The 13486-nt window shown below is 43.1% G+C and overlaps 1 protein-coding gene and 1 long non-coding RNA gene across 2 annotated transcripts in view; one reads left to right on the forward strand and one right to left on the reverse strand.

The window, feature by feature from the left end:
* LOC132541358 (uncharacterized) overlaps positions 1 to 13486 on the forward strand; it is a 400798-nt gene that overhangs the window by 115599 nt on the left and 271713 nt on the right. The gene's annotated exons all lie outside the window — the stretch shown is intronic.
* Positions 8619 to 11460, reverse strand: KPLCE (KPRP N-terminal and LCE C-terminal like protein). Its single transcript, XM_060201665.1, has 2 exons — positions 11318 to 11460; positions 8619 to 9683 (listed from the first exon to the last, which is right to left on the reverse strand). The coding sequence occupies exon 2, from the start codon at positions 9660 to 9662 to the stop codon at positions 8826 to 8828; it is 837 nt and encodes a 278-aa protein (XP_060057648.1). The 5' UTR covers positions 9663 to 9683; positions 11318 to 11460; the 3' UTR covers positions 8619 to 8825.

A 13486-nucleotide genomic window follows, 5' to 3' on the forward strand; every position in this document is an offset into this window, starting at 1 on the left:
CATGGCCTGTTCGTGGAAAGAATAGAAATGAATTAATTTTTTTAATAGAGATAGAGAGGCAAAGGCAGAGAGGGAAAGAGAACCAGTGTGTGTGTGTGTGTGTGAGGGGAGGGTAGGTGGGTTGAAGTTGGAGGGGGTCTCTGACCTGCATTGTACTCTTGACAAAAGCAGCATACTGAGAGTCGGATGCAATGACCAGGGTAAGGATCCTGGTTCCAGCCCCTTGCTCCCCACCTGTAGGGGGTCACCTCACAAGCGGTGAAGCATGTCTGCAGGTGTCTCCCCTTCTCTGTTTTCCCCTCCTCTCTCCATTTCTTTCTGTCCTATAGAACAACAATGACAGCAATGACAACAATAATAAACAACAACAGTAATAAACAACAAGGGCAACAAGGGGGAAAAATGGCCTCTAGGAGCAGTGGATTTGTGGTGCAGGCACCGAGCCCTAGCAATAACCCTGGAGGGAAAAAAAAAAAGTAGCACACTATACCAAGTGAGCTATTTCACTAGCCCAAGAATATTTCCTTATGGGCACTTAATACTATTAGTTATACATTCATATGCAATGTAAGTATAGTAAAAGATCCAAGTATCTAGATGCCTACTGACTGTATTTTTATAGACTGATTTTGGGAAATAGTATTAGATCTATCTGTGATTACTATGCTTGTTTTCCAGCAAGATGGGCAAAGGAATTTTTTGGAAAGAGGAAAACCATAAGCCACAAAGCAAGATGAACTGATAGTAATAAGAATTTAAGGGAGAAGGTCTACTGTTCTAGACTAGATACTTCTATAAAATTTTTAAAAACATGAATGGTAGGGCTAAACATTATCCTTAAGTTTTGAATTTGTATTGTTTTTTCTCACATGCAAAATAATTTCTCCTCTCCAAAAAGTACAGTTAAAGCCCTTTTTCATATTGAAGGGAAGAAGTTTTAGGATTCTACTCAGTAGATTTAGTATTATTAACTTTTTATTATTCTTTCTTATTTTTTTATTTATAAAATGGAGATATTGACAAAATCATAGGATAAGAGGGGCATAATTCCTCACAGTTCCCACCGCCAGAACTCCCAGTCCTATGCCATCCTTTCAAAGCTTTCCTATTCTTTAACCCTCTCGGAGTATGGACCCAGGATCATTATGCGGTGCAGAGGTGGGAGGTTTGGCTTCTGTAATTGCTTCCCTAATGACTGTGGATGTTGACAGGGCGATACATACTTCCAGCCTGTTTCTCTCTTTCCTTAGTGGGGCGGGGCTCTGAGTAGGCAGGATTCCAGGACACAATGGTGGGGTTGTCTGCCCAGGGAAGTCCAGTTGGCATCTGGAACCTGGTGGTTGAAAAAGAGCTAATATATAAATCAGAAATAATTGTTGATTAATCATGAACCTAAAGGCAAGAATATTGAATTATTAATTTTATCAGCATCATTGTTATTAGCTTTTGCTAAGGCCTCACCTGTACACATTTTCACCACTTTTAGGCCTATTCTTATATTCTTTTTAAGTCAGAGAGTGACAGATACAGAGACAGAGAGAGCAACAGACAAAAAGGACAGCTTCTCTCACTGTCATGCCAACCTTATGTGGTACTGGGGTTTGAACAGGGACCACAAACATGATGAGGTATACATCCTTCTTACAGGCATTGTGAGTCTTTTAAGATCCCCCCAGTAGATTTTTCTATTCCAGAAAAACTAAGGGGGGCATCTGCTTCATTAAATCCAAGATAAGAAGGGGAGTAGGGCAGTAGTGCAGCTGGTTAAGAGCTCGTGACGCGAAACACAAGGACCGGTGTATAAGGATCCCGGTTCGAGCCCAGGCTTTCCACCTGCAGGGGAGTCGCCTCACAAGCAATGAAGCAGATCTGCAGGTGTCTATCTTTCTCTCCTCCCTCTGTCTTCCCCTCCTCTCTCCATTTCGCTCTGTCCTAGCTAAAAAATAATAATAATAAAATAAACAAATAAATAAATGGATAAATCCAAGAGAAGATAGTCCATTAATACTTGAAATACAGAGACTGAAAGACTAAGCCCAGGAGTGATGAAACCACACATGTGAAGTTCTGATGCTATCAAAATACCCCTTCCCCCAAAACAAGCACCACCAAACCCAGGAGAGTAGCAGCATGGCTCCCCCCGCCCCAATAAAAAAAAATTTGTCCTAGTCTTTCAGAGTCTTAGGTCTATGTTCTTGACTTGGTATTTTCTTTAAATCATTCACCATAAGTTCCCTTCCAACATCACAGAGAGACCAGGCATCAGAAAGCCTAGTTTTTTTTTTTTTTTTTTTTTTTACAAAATAAATAACAAGGAGTGGGGGAGGTAGCATAATGGTTATGCAAGGAGGCTCAATCCATAAACCATTATAAGTCAGAGCTGAACAGAGCTATGGAGAAGAGAGAGAGAAAGAGAGAGAGAGAGAGAGAGAGAGAGAGAGAGGAAGGAAGAAAGGGAGAAAGAGAAAAGAAGAAGAAAGAAGTGAAATTACATATCAACCTTTTTAAGTTACAACATGCAGAATATGGTGGAATTTTTGACTAGCCCAAAAATGTCCTGAATCTGAATGCTCTGAATTTCTCTAACCCATGAGAACTAATGATAGAGTGAGCATTAGTGATGTGAAGGTCACTGGCTGGCTGGCACAGATCACCAAATGTTGGTACTTAAAAACACCATACTCAGAGCAAGCCTCAGCTGCACTTGTCAAGGGAGAGATCTGCAAATTACACTAGAGAGGACAGATTAAAAGGGGGAAGTTATGAGAAAAATAGGAAATCTAGTGCTATTGGGTAATTGTTTTAGATTCTCCATAATGAGCTCTCAACAGAACTCCTTTCTGGAGAGAAAAAAAAATTAACTTTTAAAAAAATTTTATTTGATGGATGCAGAGAAATTGGGAGGGGAGAGAGAGAGAAGGAGAGAGAGAAGGGGAGAGAGAGAGAGGGAGAGAAAGGTCTGTAGCACAGCTTCAATGCTTGTAAAGCTTTCCTCATGCAAGTGAGGACTGAGGGCTTGAACCTGGGTTCCCTGAGTGCTATAATGTGTGCACTCAATGTGGTATACCACCACTTGCCCCCCCCCCAAAAAAAAATCACTTTGTTTTTTTTCTTTTTTCTTTTTCTACCTTTCTTTTGTTCTTTCTTTCTTTTTTCCTCCAAGGTTATCACTGAGTAGAGGTGCCAGCACTGCAAATCCATAGCTCCCAACAGCCATTTTTTCCTTTTATATAATTGAACAGAAAGAAATTGAGAGGTGAACTGGGGAAAGATCAAAAGAACCAGGATGGGGCTTTGGATCAACATGTCAATGTCCAGAGGAAAAGCAGTTACAGAATCCAGACCTCCTACCTTCTGCTCCCCATAGAGATCTTTGGCACATAATCCCAGAGGGATAAAGTATAGGGAACATTTCAATGGGTGGCAATTGTATGGATGTGTAACACATGCCTCTTATCCCACAATCTTGTCAATCATTATAAATCACTGATAATTTTTTTAAAGTTGAAAAATAAGAAAACACAAAGCAGAACTGGTACTGAGATTGTTGTATTGCACCAAAGTAAAAGACTCTGGGGTGGTGGGGAGGTTTCAGGTCCTGGAACATGATGGCAGAGGAGGAGCTAGAGGGCATTGAATTGTTATGTGGAAAACTGAGAAATGTTACACATGTACAAACTACTGTGCTTTATGTTGCCTGCAAACCATTAATTCCCTAATAAAGAAAAAATTTAAAAAGAATAAATTGAGAGATGAGAGGCTTTAGAGGGGGAGAGAAAGAAAAATAGACACCTGCAGACCTGCCTCACTACTTGTGATGCACTGCAGTTGAGGGGCTAGAATCCTAGTCCTGGTGTGTGTGTCCTTTTGGTCAGCACTATGTGTGCTTGCCAGGTACACTACTGCCTGGCCCCTGAAAATTTTTCTTTTGCAGGCACAAATCCTATGGCATCACCTGCCAGCTAGAAAGCTTGCAGGAGCTTCATTTGCCCCCATTGGTGTCTTCACTGATGTCTACTTAAGATGATCCAACAGGGTCTCCTACCCAACTACCTCATCCTCCACTCTTCCATCTGCTCTGTACCCTCATCAGACTCTCTTCTCCCATGGAGACTTGTTGCTTCTCTGATCTCTGTCTTGAAGGCTCATACTTAACAACTCTGTGATTAGCTCCTACTCAACCTTGTCATCAAGCTGTACTTTCTCAGGGAAGATTCTCTTCATCTCTTGGTCAAATAAAATTTGTATGTTCAACAGACTGAGCAGGACAACTGGTATCCCTTCTTCTCAACACAGCTCTGGCCATAGATATACCTTTGCATTGGATCCCTAGTTCTCAGTCTGCTGTAACCTCTTAATACAGTAGCAATGGTGCCTGGTACTAAACAGATGTTCAACAACTATTCATGCAATAAATTAACACAAGGTTAACTCTAGATCTTCAAGAGTAGTTAATGAAGGTTTCACAATCCCTGGTCTTAGTCTGCTCAGTCTCTGCTGAGGTCTGTAAGGAGGGGTTCTTGTACCAGTATATATCGGGATTCATTGGAAAGTACTCAGTCTAGATTCCTTGAGATGCTGCATTCTATTAATTGCTGTTTCTCTTTGCATCATCTTTTCTAGATATGCACCCACTACACAAGCAAGGCTCTTCCGAAGACCCCGCAGATATAGACAAATAGGTTGTTTTCTTCATCTTATTGCTGTATACTTTGCCCCTTGTCACATAGGGATCAGAGATTCTGATTTGCTTTCATTCAACATGTGTAAATTCTCTGGGGTCTGGGCATTGATCAAAGAGGTGTCATCACTTCTTAGCTTTTGGCTAAGATTAACTATAGTATGATTATAAAGGTGTCTTCATTGAATAATACACGTGTGCTCTGTGTACATTCTTATGTGTTCAATTTCATTATAAAATTATTAAATGTCTTTAAAATTATAATAGAAACTCATTTTATAGAGACAGAGAAGCAGAGAGAAAATGAGAGATAAAATACATGCCATCAAAGAACAATAAGGAGACGGTCAACTAAATTGCATTGTGGAAAGGTTAGAAAATTGACAAGAAGAAATAGATACAATTATATGTCTGGTTCAAAACTAATGCCCACTATTCACTTATTACATGGAATCAAGTAGGTCAGATCAGGAAGATATATATAGCAAGGGAAATGCACAAGACTCATCTGTAGGAGGCTTTAGGTTCAATCCCCAGCATCACTAATAACCAGAACTGAGTGGTGCATTTTCTTCACAAGAAAATGAAATGAAAATTAGAACAGTTAATCACAGAGCAAAGTATACTGTGATCTATACAATTAAAAAGGAAAACTAGTGTCATGTATAGATCACTTTATTGGGACTTAATGGCTCCCACTATGACTGTTGACGCATGAGTAAAATTTGTCATCTCGGAATGGGTGGTGGCTCAACTGGTTGACTATATATATTATTACAATGTACAAAACCCAGGTTCAAATCCCTGGTCACAGCTGAAAGGAGGAAGCTTCACAAATGATGAAGTTGTGCTGCAGGTCTCTCTCTTTCTCTGTCTCCCACCTCCCCCACCCAGTATCTATCTACTTCTTCCCTTTCAATTACATTTTGTCTCCAACCAAAATAAATAAATAAATAAAATTTTTTAAAGAAAAAGTATCCTTACCTCACTATGACAGATGCCTATAACACTCTCACTCCTTCATAGGTCCTTTTCCACTATAATGCACCAGGACCATCCTCCTCCTCCCAGCACTGTCCATCTCTTCTTTTCTCCTGCTGCCCCAGAGTCCTTTGTTCAGGTGCAATATACCACACTCAATCCAAGTTTCACTTTGTGAGGGATATATATATATATATATATATATATATATATATATATATATATATATATATATTTGTTGACTCTGCAGGCTTACTTTTTTTTCTTTATTGGGCGATAAATGTTTTACAGTTGACAGTAAAATACAATAGTCAGTACAGGTATGATATTTCTACATAGCAATACAACCCCCTCTAAGTCCTCCTCTGCCACCATGTTCTGGGACCTGAACCCTCCCCACCATCCCAGAGTCTTTTACTTTGGTGCAATACTCTAACTCTAGTCTAAGTTCTACTTAGTGTTTTCCCTTCTGATCTTGTTTTTTCAACTTCTGTCTCGAATAAGATCATCCCATATTCATCCTTTTGTTTCTGATTTATCTCTCTCAACATGATATCTTCAAGATCCATCCAAGATGGGCTGAAAATGGTGAAATCATCATTTTTAATACTTGAGTAATATTCCATTGTGTATATATACCACAACTTGCTCAGCCACTCATCTCTTGTTCGACACCTGGATTGCTTCCAGGTTTTGGCTATTACAAATTGTGCTGCTATGAAAATAGGTGTACACATATCTTTTTGGATGAGTATATTTGGCTCCTTAGGATATATCTCCAGGAACGGAACTGCGGGGTCATAAGGTCGGTCCACTTCTAGTCTTCTTAGAGTTCTGCAGACTGTTCTCCACAGGGATTGGACCAATTTACATTCCTATCAGCAGAGTATGGAGGTTCCTTTGTCCCCACAACCTCTCCAGCATTTGTTGCTGCTACTTTTTTTGATGCATGACATTCTCACAGGACTGACAAGCAATGAATTGGAGCATTTTTTTCGTATGTTTGTTCATTGGCCTTTTGGATCCTTCTATGGAGAATAATCGGTTCATATCCTTTCCCTGTTTTAGGATGGGGTCATTTTTTTTCTTGTTGCTGAGTTTGGTTAGCTTTTTACATATTTTGAATATTATCTTCTTATCTAATGTATGGCATGTAAAGATATTCTCCCAGTCTGTGAGAGGTCTCTTTGTTTGGGTAGTGGTTTCTTTTGCTGTGCAGAAGCTTTTTAATTTGATGTAGTCCCAGTGGTTTATTTTTGACTTAGTCTTCTTTGTAACTGGATTCATATCATTGAAGATGTCTTTAAAATTGATATGGAAAAGAGTTCTACCAATACTTTCCTCTAAATATTTGACAGTTTCTGGGCTATCTCCCAAGTTCTTGATCAATTTGGAATTTACTTTTGTGTTTGGTGAAATATAATGGTTCAGTTTCATTCTTCTGCATCTTTCAACCCGGTTTTCCCAACACCATTTGTTGAAGATTCTCCTTTCCCCATTTAATAGTCCAGCACCTTTGTCAAAGATTAGATGTCTGGTGTATGGGCCTGGATGTATTGCTGAGAAGTTACCATATAAGGTCTGGTCTAAAGGTAAATCTTGAGCACCTCAAGGCAGGGGGTACAGGGACAGTTAAGCAAAACAAGGATGTTTGAGGAGGGTTTTAGTTGGCTGTAACTTATGGCCTTCTCCTCCATCGCTGGGGCCCATCCTGACTGCTACTGAGAGAGCAATGATGGGGCTCTTTCCTCTAGGAGGTGTCAGTGTACAGCTGGTGGGGCTAATGGGGCCTGAGAGAACAGGGAAGGGGAACTCACCTCCAGGTCTGTCTCCAGGGTTAATGTGGAGAACAACTATTTCCTCCAAGGGTGTCCTAGCCTCTTACCCCAGCCATTCACTCCTGGCCTTCCTAGGGCTAGCCTTCCCAGTGAGAACATGTATTTTTAAAAAATATTTATTCCTTTTTGTTGCCTTTGTTTTTTTGTTTGTTTGTTTGTTTTGTTGTTGTAGTAATTATTATTGTTGTTCTTGATGTCCTTGTTGGGTAGGATGGAGATAAATCAAGAGAGGAGGGAAAGACAGAGAAGGGGAGAGAAAGATAGACACCTGCAGACCTGCTTCACCACCTGTGAAGCAACTCCCCTGCAGGTGGAGAGCTGGGGGCTCGAACCGGGATCCTCACGACGGTCGAGAACATGTAATCTTAAGGCCCACCATGAGGGCCAAATGAAAGTTCATCCTGCAGAGCTCACACTCTACTACAAATAATAACCTGGGTTCAAGTTCACAGACACCACATGGGGAGCATCGTGCACAACACCAGGGAAAATTTGACAAGTGGTGGAGCAATGGGGTGTGTTCTCTTTCTCCCACTCTCTCTCTTGCTTTCTCTCTATCTCTATTTGAAATGAAAAGGAAAAAAAATATGAGTCTGCTAGGAGTGGTGAAGTCTCACATATGAGAAGCCCACACCTGGGGGAAAACGTCTAAAAACTAACTAAAGGCTGTAAAGACATGTATATTCACAGGTATTAAACATCACCAACTTTATGGGCTTAGTGCTTGCACACAACAAATCCATCACTCCTGGTGGCCGTTTTTTCTTCTGGTTTATAATCCTCTCAGCATCCAGAAGACGAGCCCTGAGCTGACACACTACAATATTGCTACCAGGAGATCTTTATCATGGCTAAACCCTTGCCTCAGATTTATCAGGAAAGAGGCACCTCTGAACCCCTACACCCCAAGGCTCTCTTCATAGGTGAGATAGTTCCCAGACTGTTAGAATGCATATGGATTCCAGGTTGGGGCCACACCAGCTCAGCCTGCTTGTTCATGTTGTGCTTACTAAGAAGCAAGAGAGACACATGTAGGGAGGGAGGAAGGGAGAAAGGGAGGCAGAAGATTTTCAGATAGAGAAGATAAATTAAATAAACAGACTACAGGTTCCCGTCTGTGAGTTGCATTCAGAGTTTTATTCTTGCCAAAGTCTGGGGCTGGTGCAGACTCTGGCAGGCTGCCTTATGAGAAAGAAGCAAAGCACTGAGGTGAAGCAATTCCAATGTATGTCACCAGGGGGAATCCAGGGAGGGAACCAGAGGCTGGGGAATGTTCCAGAAGGTTGCACAACCTGGTGAGCTCCAAAGCGGGGGCTGTCCTGCATCTAACAGCAGCAGTCATCATCATGGTCACAGCAGGCAGGGCCCCGGGAGCGCATGGGAATAATCCCCAGGCAGCAGCACCCAGAGCCACAACACCCTGAGCTGCAGCAGCCAGAGCCACAGCCTCCAGAACCGCAGCCTCCAGAACCACAGCCTCCAGAACCACAGCCTCCAGAGCCGCAGCCCCCAGAGCTGGCACAGCAGCCAGAAGACCCTGAACTGCAGGCCTGGGGCTTCACCACCCAGCGCCTCAGGGGACTGACTCCAAAGGTGCAGGGAGCCAGGCAGCAGTAGCTGGTGGAACAGGGGGCAGAGCAGGGGTCTGGGACCCCATAGTAGGAGGCTGAGCCACCCCCTGAGGAGGCCTGGGCATAGTAGGTCTGGCTGGGAGCAGCAGACTGGACATAAGATGTCTGGGTCTGGCAGGGAGGTGGGCACTTCGCATAGGTGGTCTGGCAGGGAGGTGGACACTTCACATAGGTGGTCTGGCAGGGAGGTGGACACTTCACGTAGGTTTTCTGGCAGGGAGGTGGGCACTTCACATAAGTGGTTTGACACGGAGCTGGGCACTTCACATACGTCTGGCAGGGAGTCACATATTTCACCACGGTCTGGGGCTGGCATGGAGCTAGGTATTTAACCACGGTCTGAGGCTGACACGGTACTTGGCATTTCACGTAGGTCTGGGTGGAACATGGAGCTGGGCACTTGACCACGGTTTGGGGCTCGCATGGAGTGGGGCACTTGACAGAGACACATTTGGTGTTCTGTGCCACCCCCAGGCCCGATCCCTTCACGCAGGATGGGGGGAGCTGTGGCTGCTTCTGCTGGTCACACATGTTGTTATGGTCTTGTGAAATCTGGGAAAGAAGGGCTTTGTCAGCTCTGGAAGGTTTCCAGGTAAGCCTTTGGAAATATTGTGCTGGGAGTAGGGGGGCGTTCAAGGTCATAGGCACCCAGGCCTGACGCTGGGGTAAACTCAGAGTGGTAGACCCTAGCCTCAGTCCACATTGTGTCTGGGTCCATGTTACCTGACTATGTGCTTTTGCTCACCTGTGTACCTCGGTTTCCACAGTGGAAACTGAAGGACTTGAATAGGTGAGATCTCTGGTGCATCTGGCTGTGTGCATACATTACTATGTTCAAGGATGCAGGCTCAAGATCCCGGTCCCCACCAGCAGCAGGGAAGCTCCATTAGTGGTAGAGCAGTGCTGTAATCTCTCTCTCTCTCTCTCTCCTCATTCCTCTCTTGATTTCTCTCTTCCTTATTAAAATGAAAAAAAAATTAAAAAACAAATATTGGGGCTGGATGGTGGCACACTTGGTTGGGTGCACATTATCATGTGCAAGGACCAAGGTTTGAGCCCCCGGTCCCCACATGCAGAGGGAAAGCTTTGCAAGTATCGAAGTAAGGCTGCAGATATCTCTCTGTCTTTCTCCCTCTCTACCTCCGCTTCCCCTAAATTTCTGACTATTTCTATGCAATAGATAAATAAATATAATTAATTAAAAATAAATTAAAATGTAAAATATAGTGAGATCCATGTGGTTGGGGAGGTAACAAAGGATAAACCATTAGACTCTTAAACCTGAGGTTCCAAATTCAATCCCTGGTATTGTACCTGCCAGAGTGATGCTCTGATTCTCTCTCTCTTTTTCTCTCTCTCTCTCTTTCTCTCTCTCTCTTTCTCTCTCTCTCTCCAGTAAATGAATAAATTAATGCTTAAAAGAAACTTAAAAGAAGGAGTAAGGTCTGCTTTTCTATCGAACTCGAAATCCACAAGCCTTTTCTGTGCCCACTCACATTAGTATCTATAGTGGGACTTCACAGAGAACTGCTTCTCAGATAGTTCCCTCGTTTCTACCACTTCTTTTCCAAAATGACTTTCCAAGGCCATTCCATGGCTCACTTGAAACTTGGACAGTGTCCTGATTTGCCGTGTGCCCGATCCAGCTTTGACCCCAGTTCCCAGTGCATCGAAGGAAGCTTCAGTGCTATGGTCTCTATCTCTCTCTCTTCTCTCTCCCTCTCTTTACCTCTCTGTCTCTATAAAAACAATTATAATACAGATTAAAGAATAGCTTCCCTTTCTCCTGCTGCCCAGGCAGCAATCCCCAGAGAAGGAAGACCTATGTCATCAGACCTTGAGACAACAAGGGTCTGACTGAGCTGGACAGAGCCTAACAAGGCCTGATTCCACCCCTGGTGCTTGGGTTGTCTGGACTCCAACTCACCTCATTCATGAACCCCATAGAGGGTTCTATAATCACACTGAAAGAGGGAGGCTAGCCACCCAGTTCTCTGGAAAGCTCTTCTGATGCAAGGCCAGCAGCACACCTGGTCTGTATCCCTCTCCTGCTCTGTGCACCCTACCAGCTATTCTATGCCTCCATGCACTGTCACCCAGTCCTGACCACCCTCTTCCTACAATGTTCCATACCTAGGTCCCCAAGGTTTGCTCCCACCCTGCCACTGCCCCAAGCATAGTCTTACCTGCTTTCCTAGCCAGAGCAGGACTGGAAGAGGTCAGTAATCTGAGGAACTGGCACCGGGGGAGTCATTTTATAGAGAGGCAGTGAGGCAATTTAATGGCATCCAAATGAAGTGACGCTCACGGGGACAATCTTGCATTGGCGAGATTCCTCCAGGGCTGCTGGGGCTTCCAGTCAGAGGGAGGGCATGTCTGCACTTGACACTGAACCTTCCTACAACAGGAGATAAGCCATTCCTGCTGCTGCTTCAGGAAGCAAATCAGACTTCTTTGCCTAGAAGGGAGAACATGATGTCTGCTCCCTTGTTAGGTCCCCTGATAGTCTTTAAGGAGCTGCTCAAGATGTGGGGCAGAGGCTCTATTTCTCATACGCTGTGCTAGAAGAGACATTGCATTTTGCAAGACCAAATGATGAATACTTTAAGAGAGTTCCCAGGAAGAAAATATATAGGTAGGGTAGGGACATGGGGTGCGACTGGGCTGACGAGCACAGAAACCGGGGCCATGTGGTCTCTACTTCAAAATGTCACCAAGGTCCCAATAAAGGTGTTCTAGGGGCTCATCGGTTGCTCTAGATTTTTATCAGAAACTGTGTCAGTGATTGACAATCCAAGATCCCAGGCTCAATATCCCAACTGTCTCTATCTTTCCCTTCTCATACTCTATCACCTCCTTTATAGTGTTGCTAGCCCTCAATCCAGGACCAGGTCCTGCCAAATGAATACTGGGTGCCAATAATGATGGTGGAATCCAAAATTTTAATTGGAATTTTTTAAATGTGTCAAACCGTTCATACGATATGTGCTTTTATAGGTGACCTTGTATCTTAGACCCCAGATTTCTCAAGATTACCCAACATCAGAAAACATTTAAGGCAGCCAGGGAGGTGATGCAGTGGATAAAGCATTGGACTTGACACGCATGAGGCCCAAGTACAATGCCTGGTGTCACATATTCCAGAGCAATGCTCTGGGTTTGCAGTCTCTCTCAATATCTCTCTCTCTCTCTCTCTCTCTCTCTCTCTCACCACTAAGGCATAAATAAATCTTGAATATATAAAGCAAGAAAGAAGGGAAGCTAGAATTTTAAGTGCAGGTAGTTTGCCTACATATGGCATGACCTTCTTCACCATAATTTTGAATTTTATCTACTTCTAGCCAAAGTGCTGTCACATAATATCTACTTCTTCTTTCTCTGGCACAGTAGATACAGGAAAAGTGGCAGGAGTAATATGCATCAGGGATTTAAGGACTTAACAGACTAATGCATGAATGTACTCCTAGCTTCCTTATATCTGCAACTTCATTGGATCTTCCTAACATCACTATGAGGTTGGTTGTACTGGTCCTGTTTACACAAAAAAGGGAAACTAAGACTAAAAGATCTAACTACCCACTCCAAGATCATAGCTTCAGGAGGCATTATCATCTGATACCAAGATGGTCTAGTTCCAGAGCCAGGTCAAGTTGCTCATTATAAAAAGCTTTCTTGATCCTGAGTTTCCAGGCCCATCCAGTCCCAGCAATGGCCCCTGTGGCCTCTTGGGTCATTTCTTTGTTTGTCCATGTGGATCCCTAGTTCTGCAGAACCCACCTACAGAACCCCTACCTACAAAAAAAATTCTTAAACAAAGAAAATCCAAACTGGCTCGTTCACATATAATTCTTCACTCCAATCCAGGTCTAGCAAAGTCTGCTCCTGGAATGCTTCGGAGGAAACAAGAAGGGAGATACATTTCTCCAGGTTTGGTGAGGCTCCCCCCACCTGTATCTTCTCTCTGTCCTTTCCTTCTATCATCCCTGCACTTGGTAGGCTTGTAACACTCTAATTCCTTTTTCCTGGGAATGGTGGTAGGAGGCTGGGAATTGTGGTTCCATGTCATTCTATTATCTGCTCTCCTGGAGACAGAATTCACTTGATGTTCTAGCCTGAGGTTTTATGGAGAGAAAGATAGCATTATGATCTTTTCTTTTCTTTTTTTTTTTTTTTGCTGGGGGGTAATCACACATTGCATGTGAGATAGCTCTTCAAATATAACAGGATACAATATATGTGAGATAGCTCTTCAAATACAACAAGATATCAAATGAATAAGTCAACAAACAGACTTGCCTGAGTTTGTGTTGTTAGAAATGACAGAGCCCACACTTGAACCTGGGTCTAAGACACTT

This window comes from Erinaceus europaeus, chromosome 11 (assembly GCF_950295315.1).
Source record: "Erinaceus europaeus chromosome 11, mEriEur2.1, whole genome shotgun sequence".
Taxonomy (NCBI): Eukaryota; Metazoa; Chordata; class Mammalia; order Eulipotyphla; family Erinaceidae; genus Erinaceus; species Erinaceus europaeus.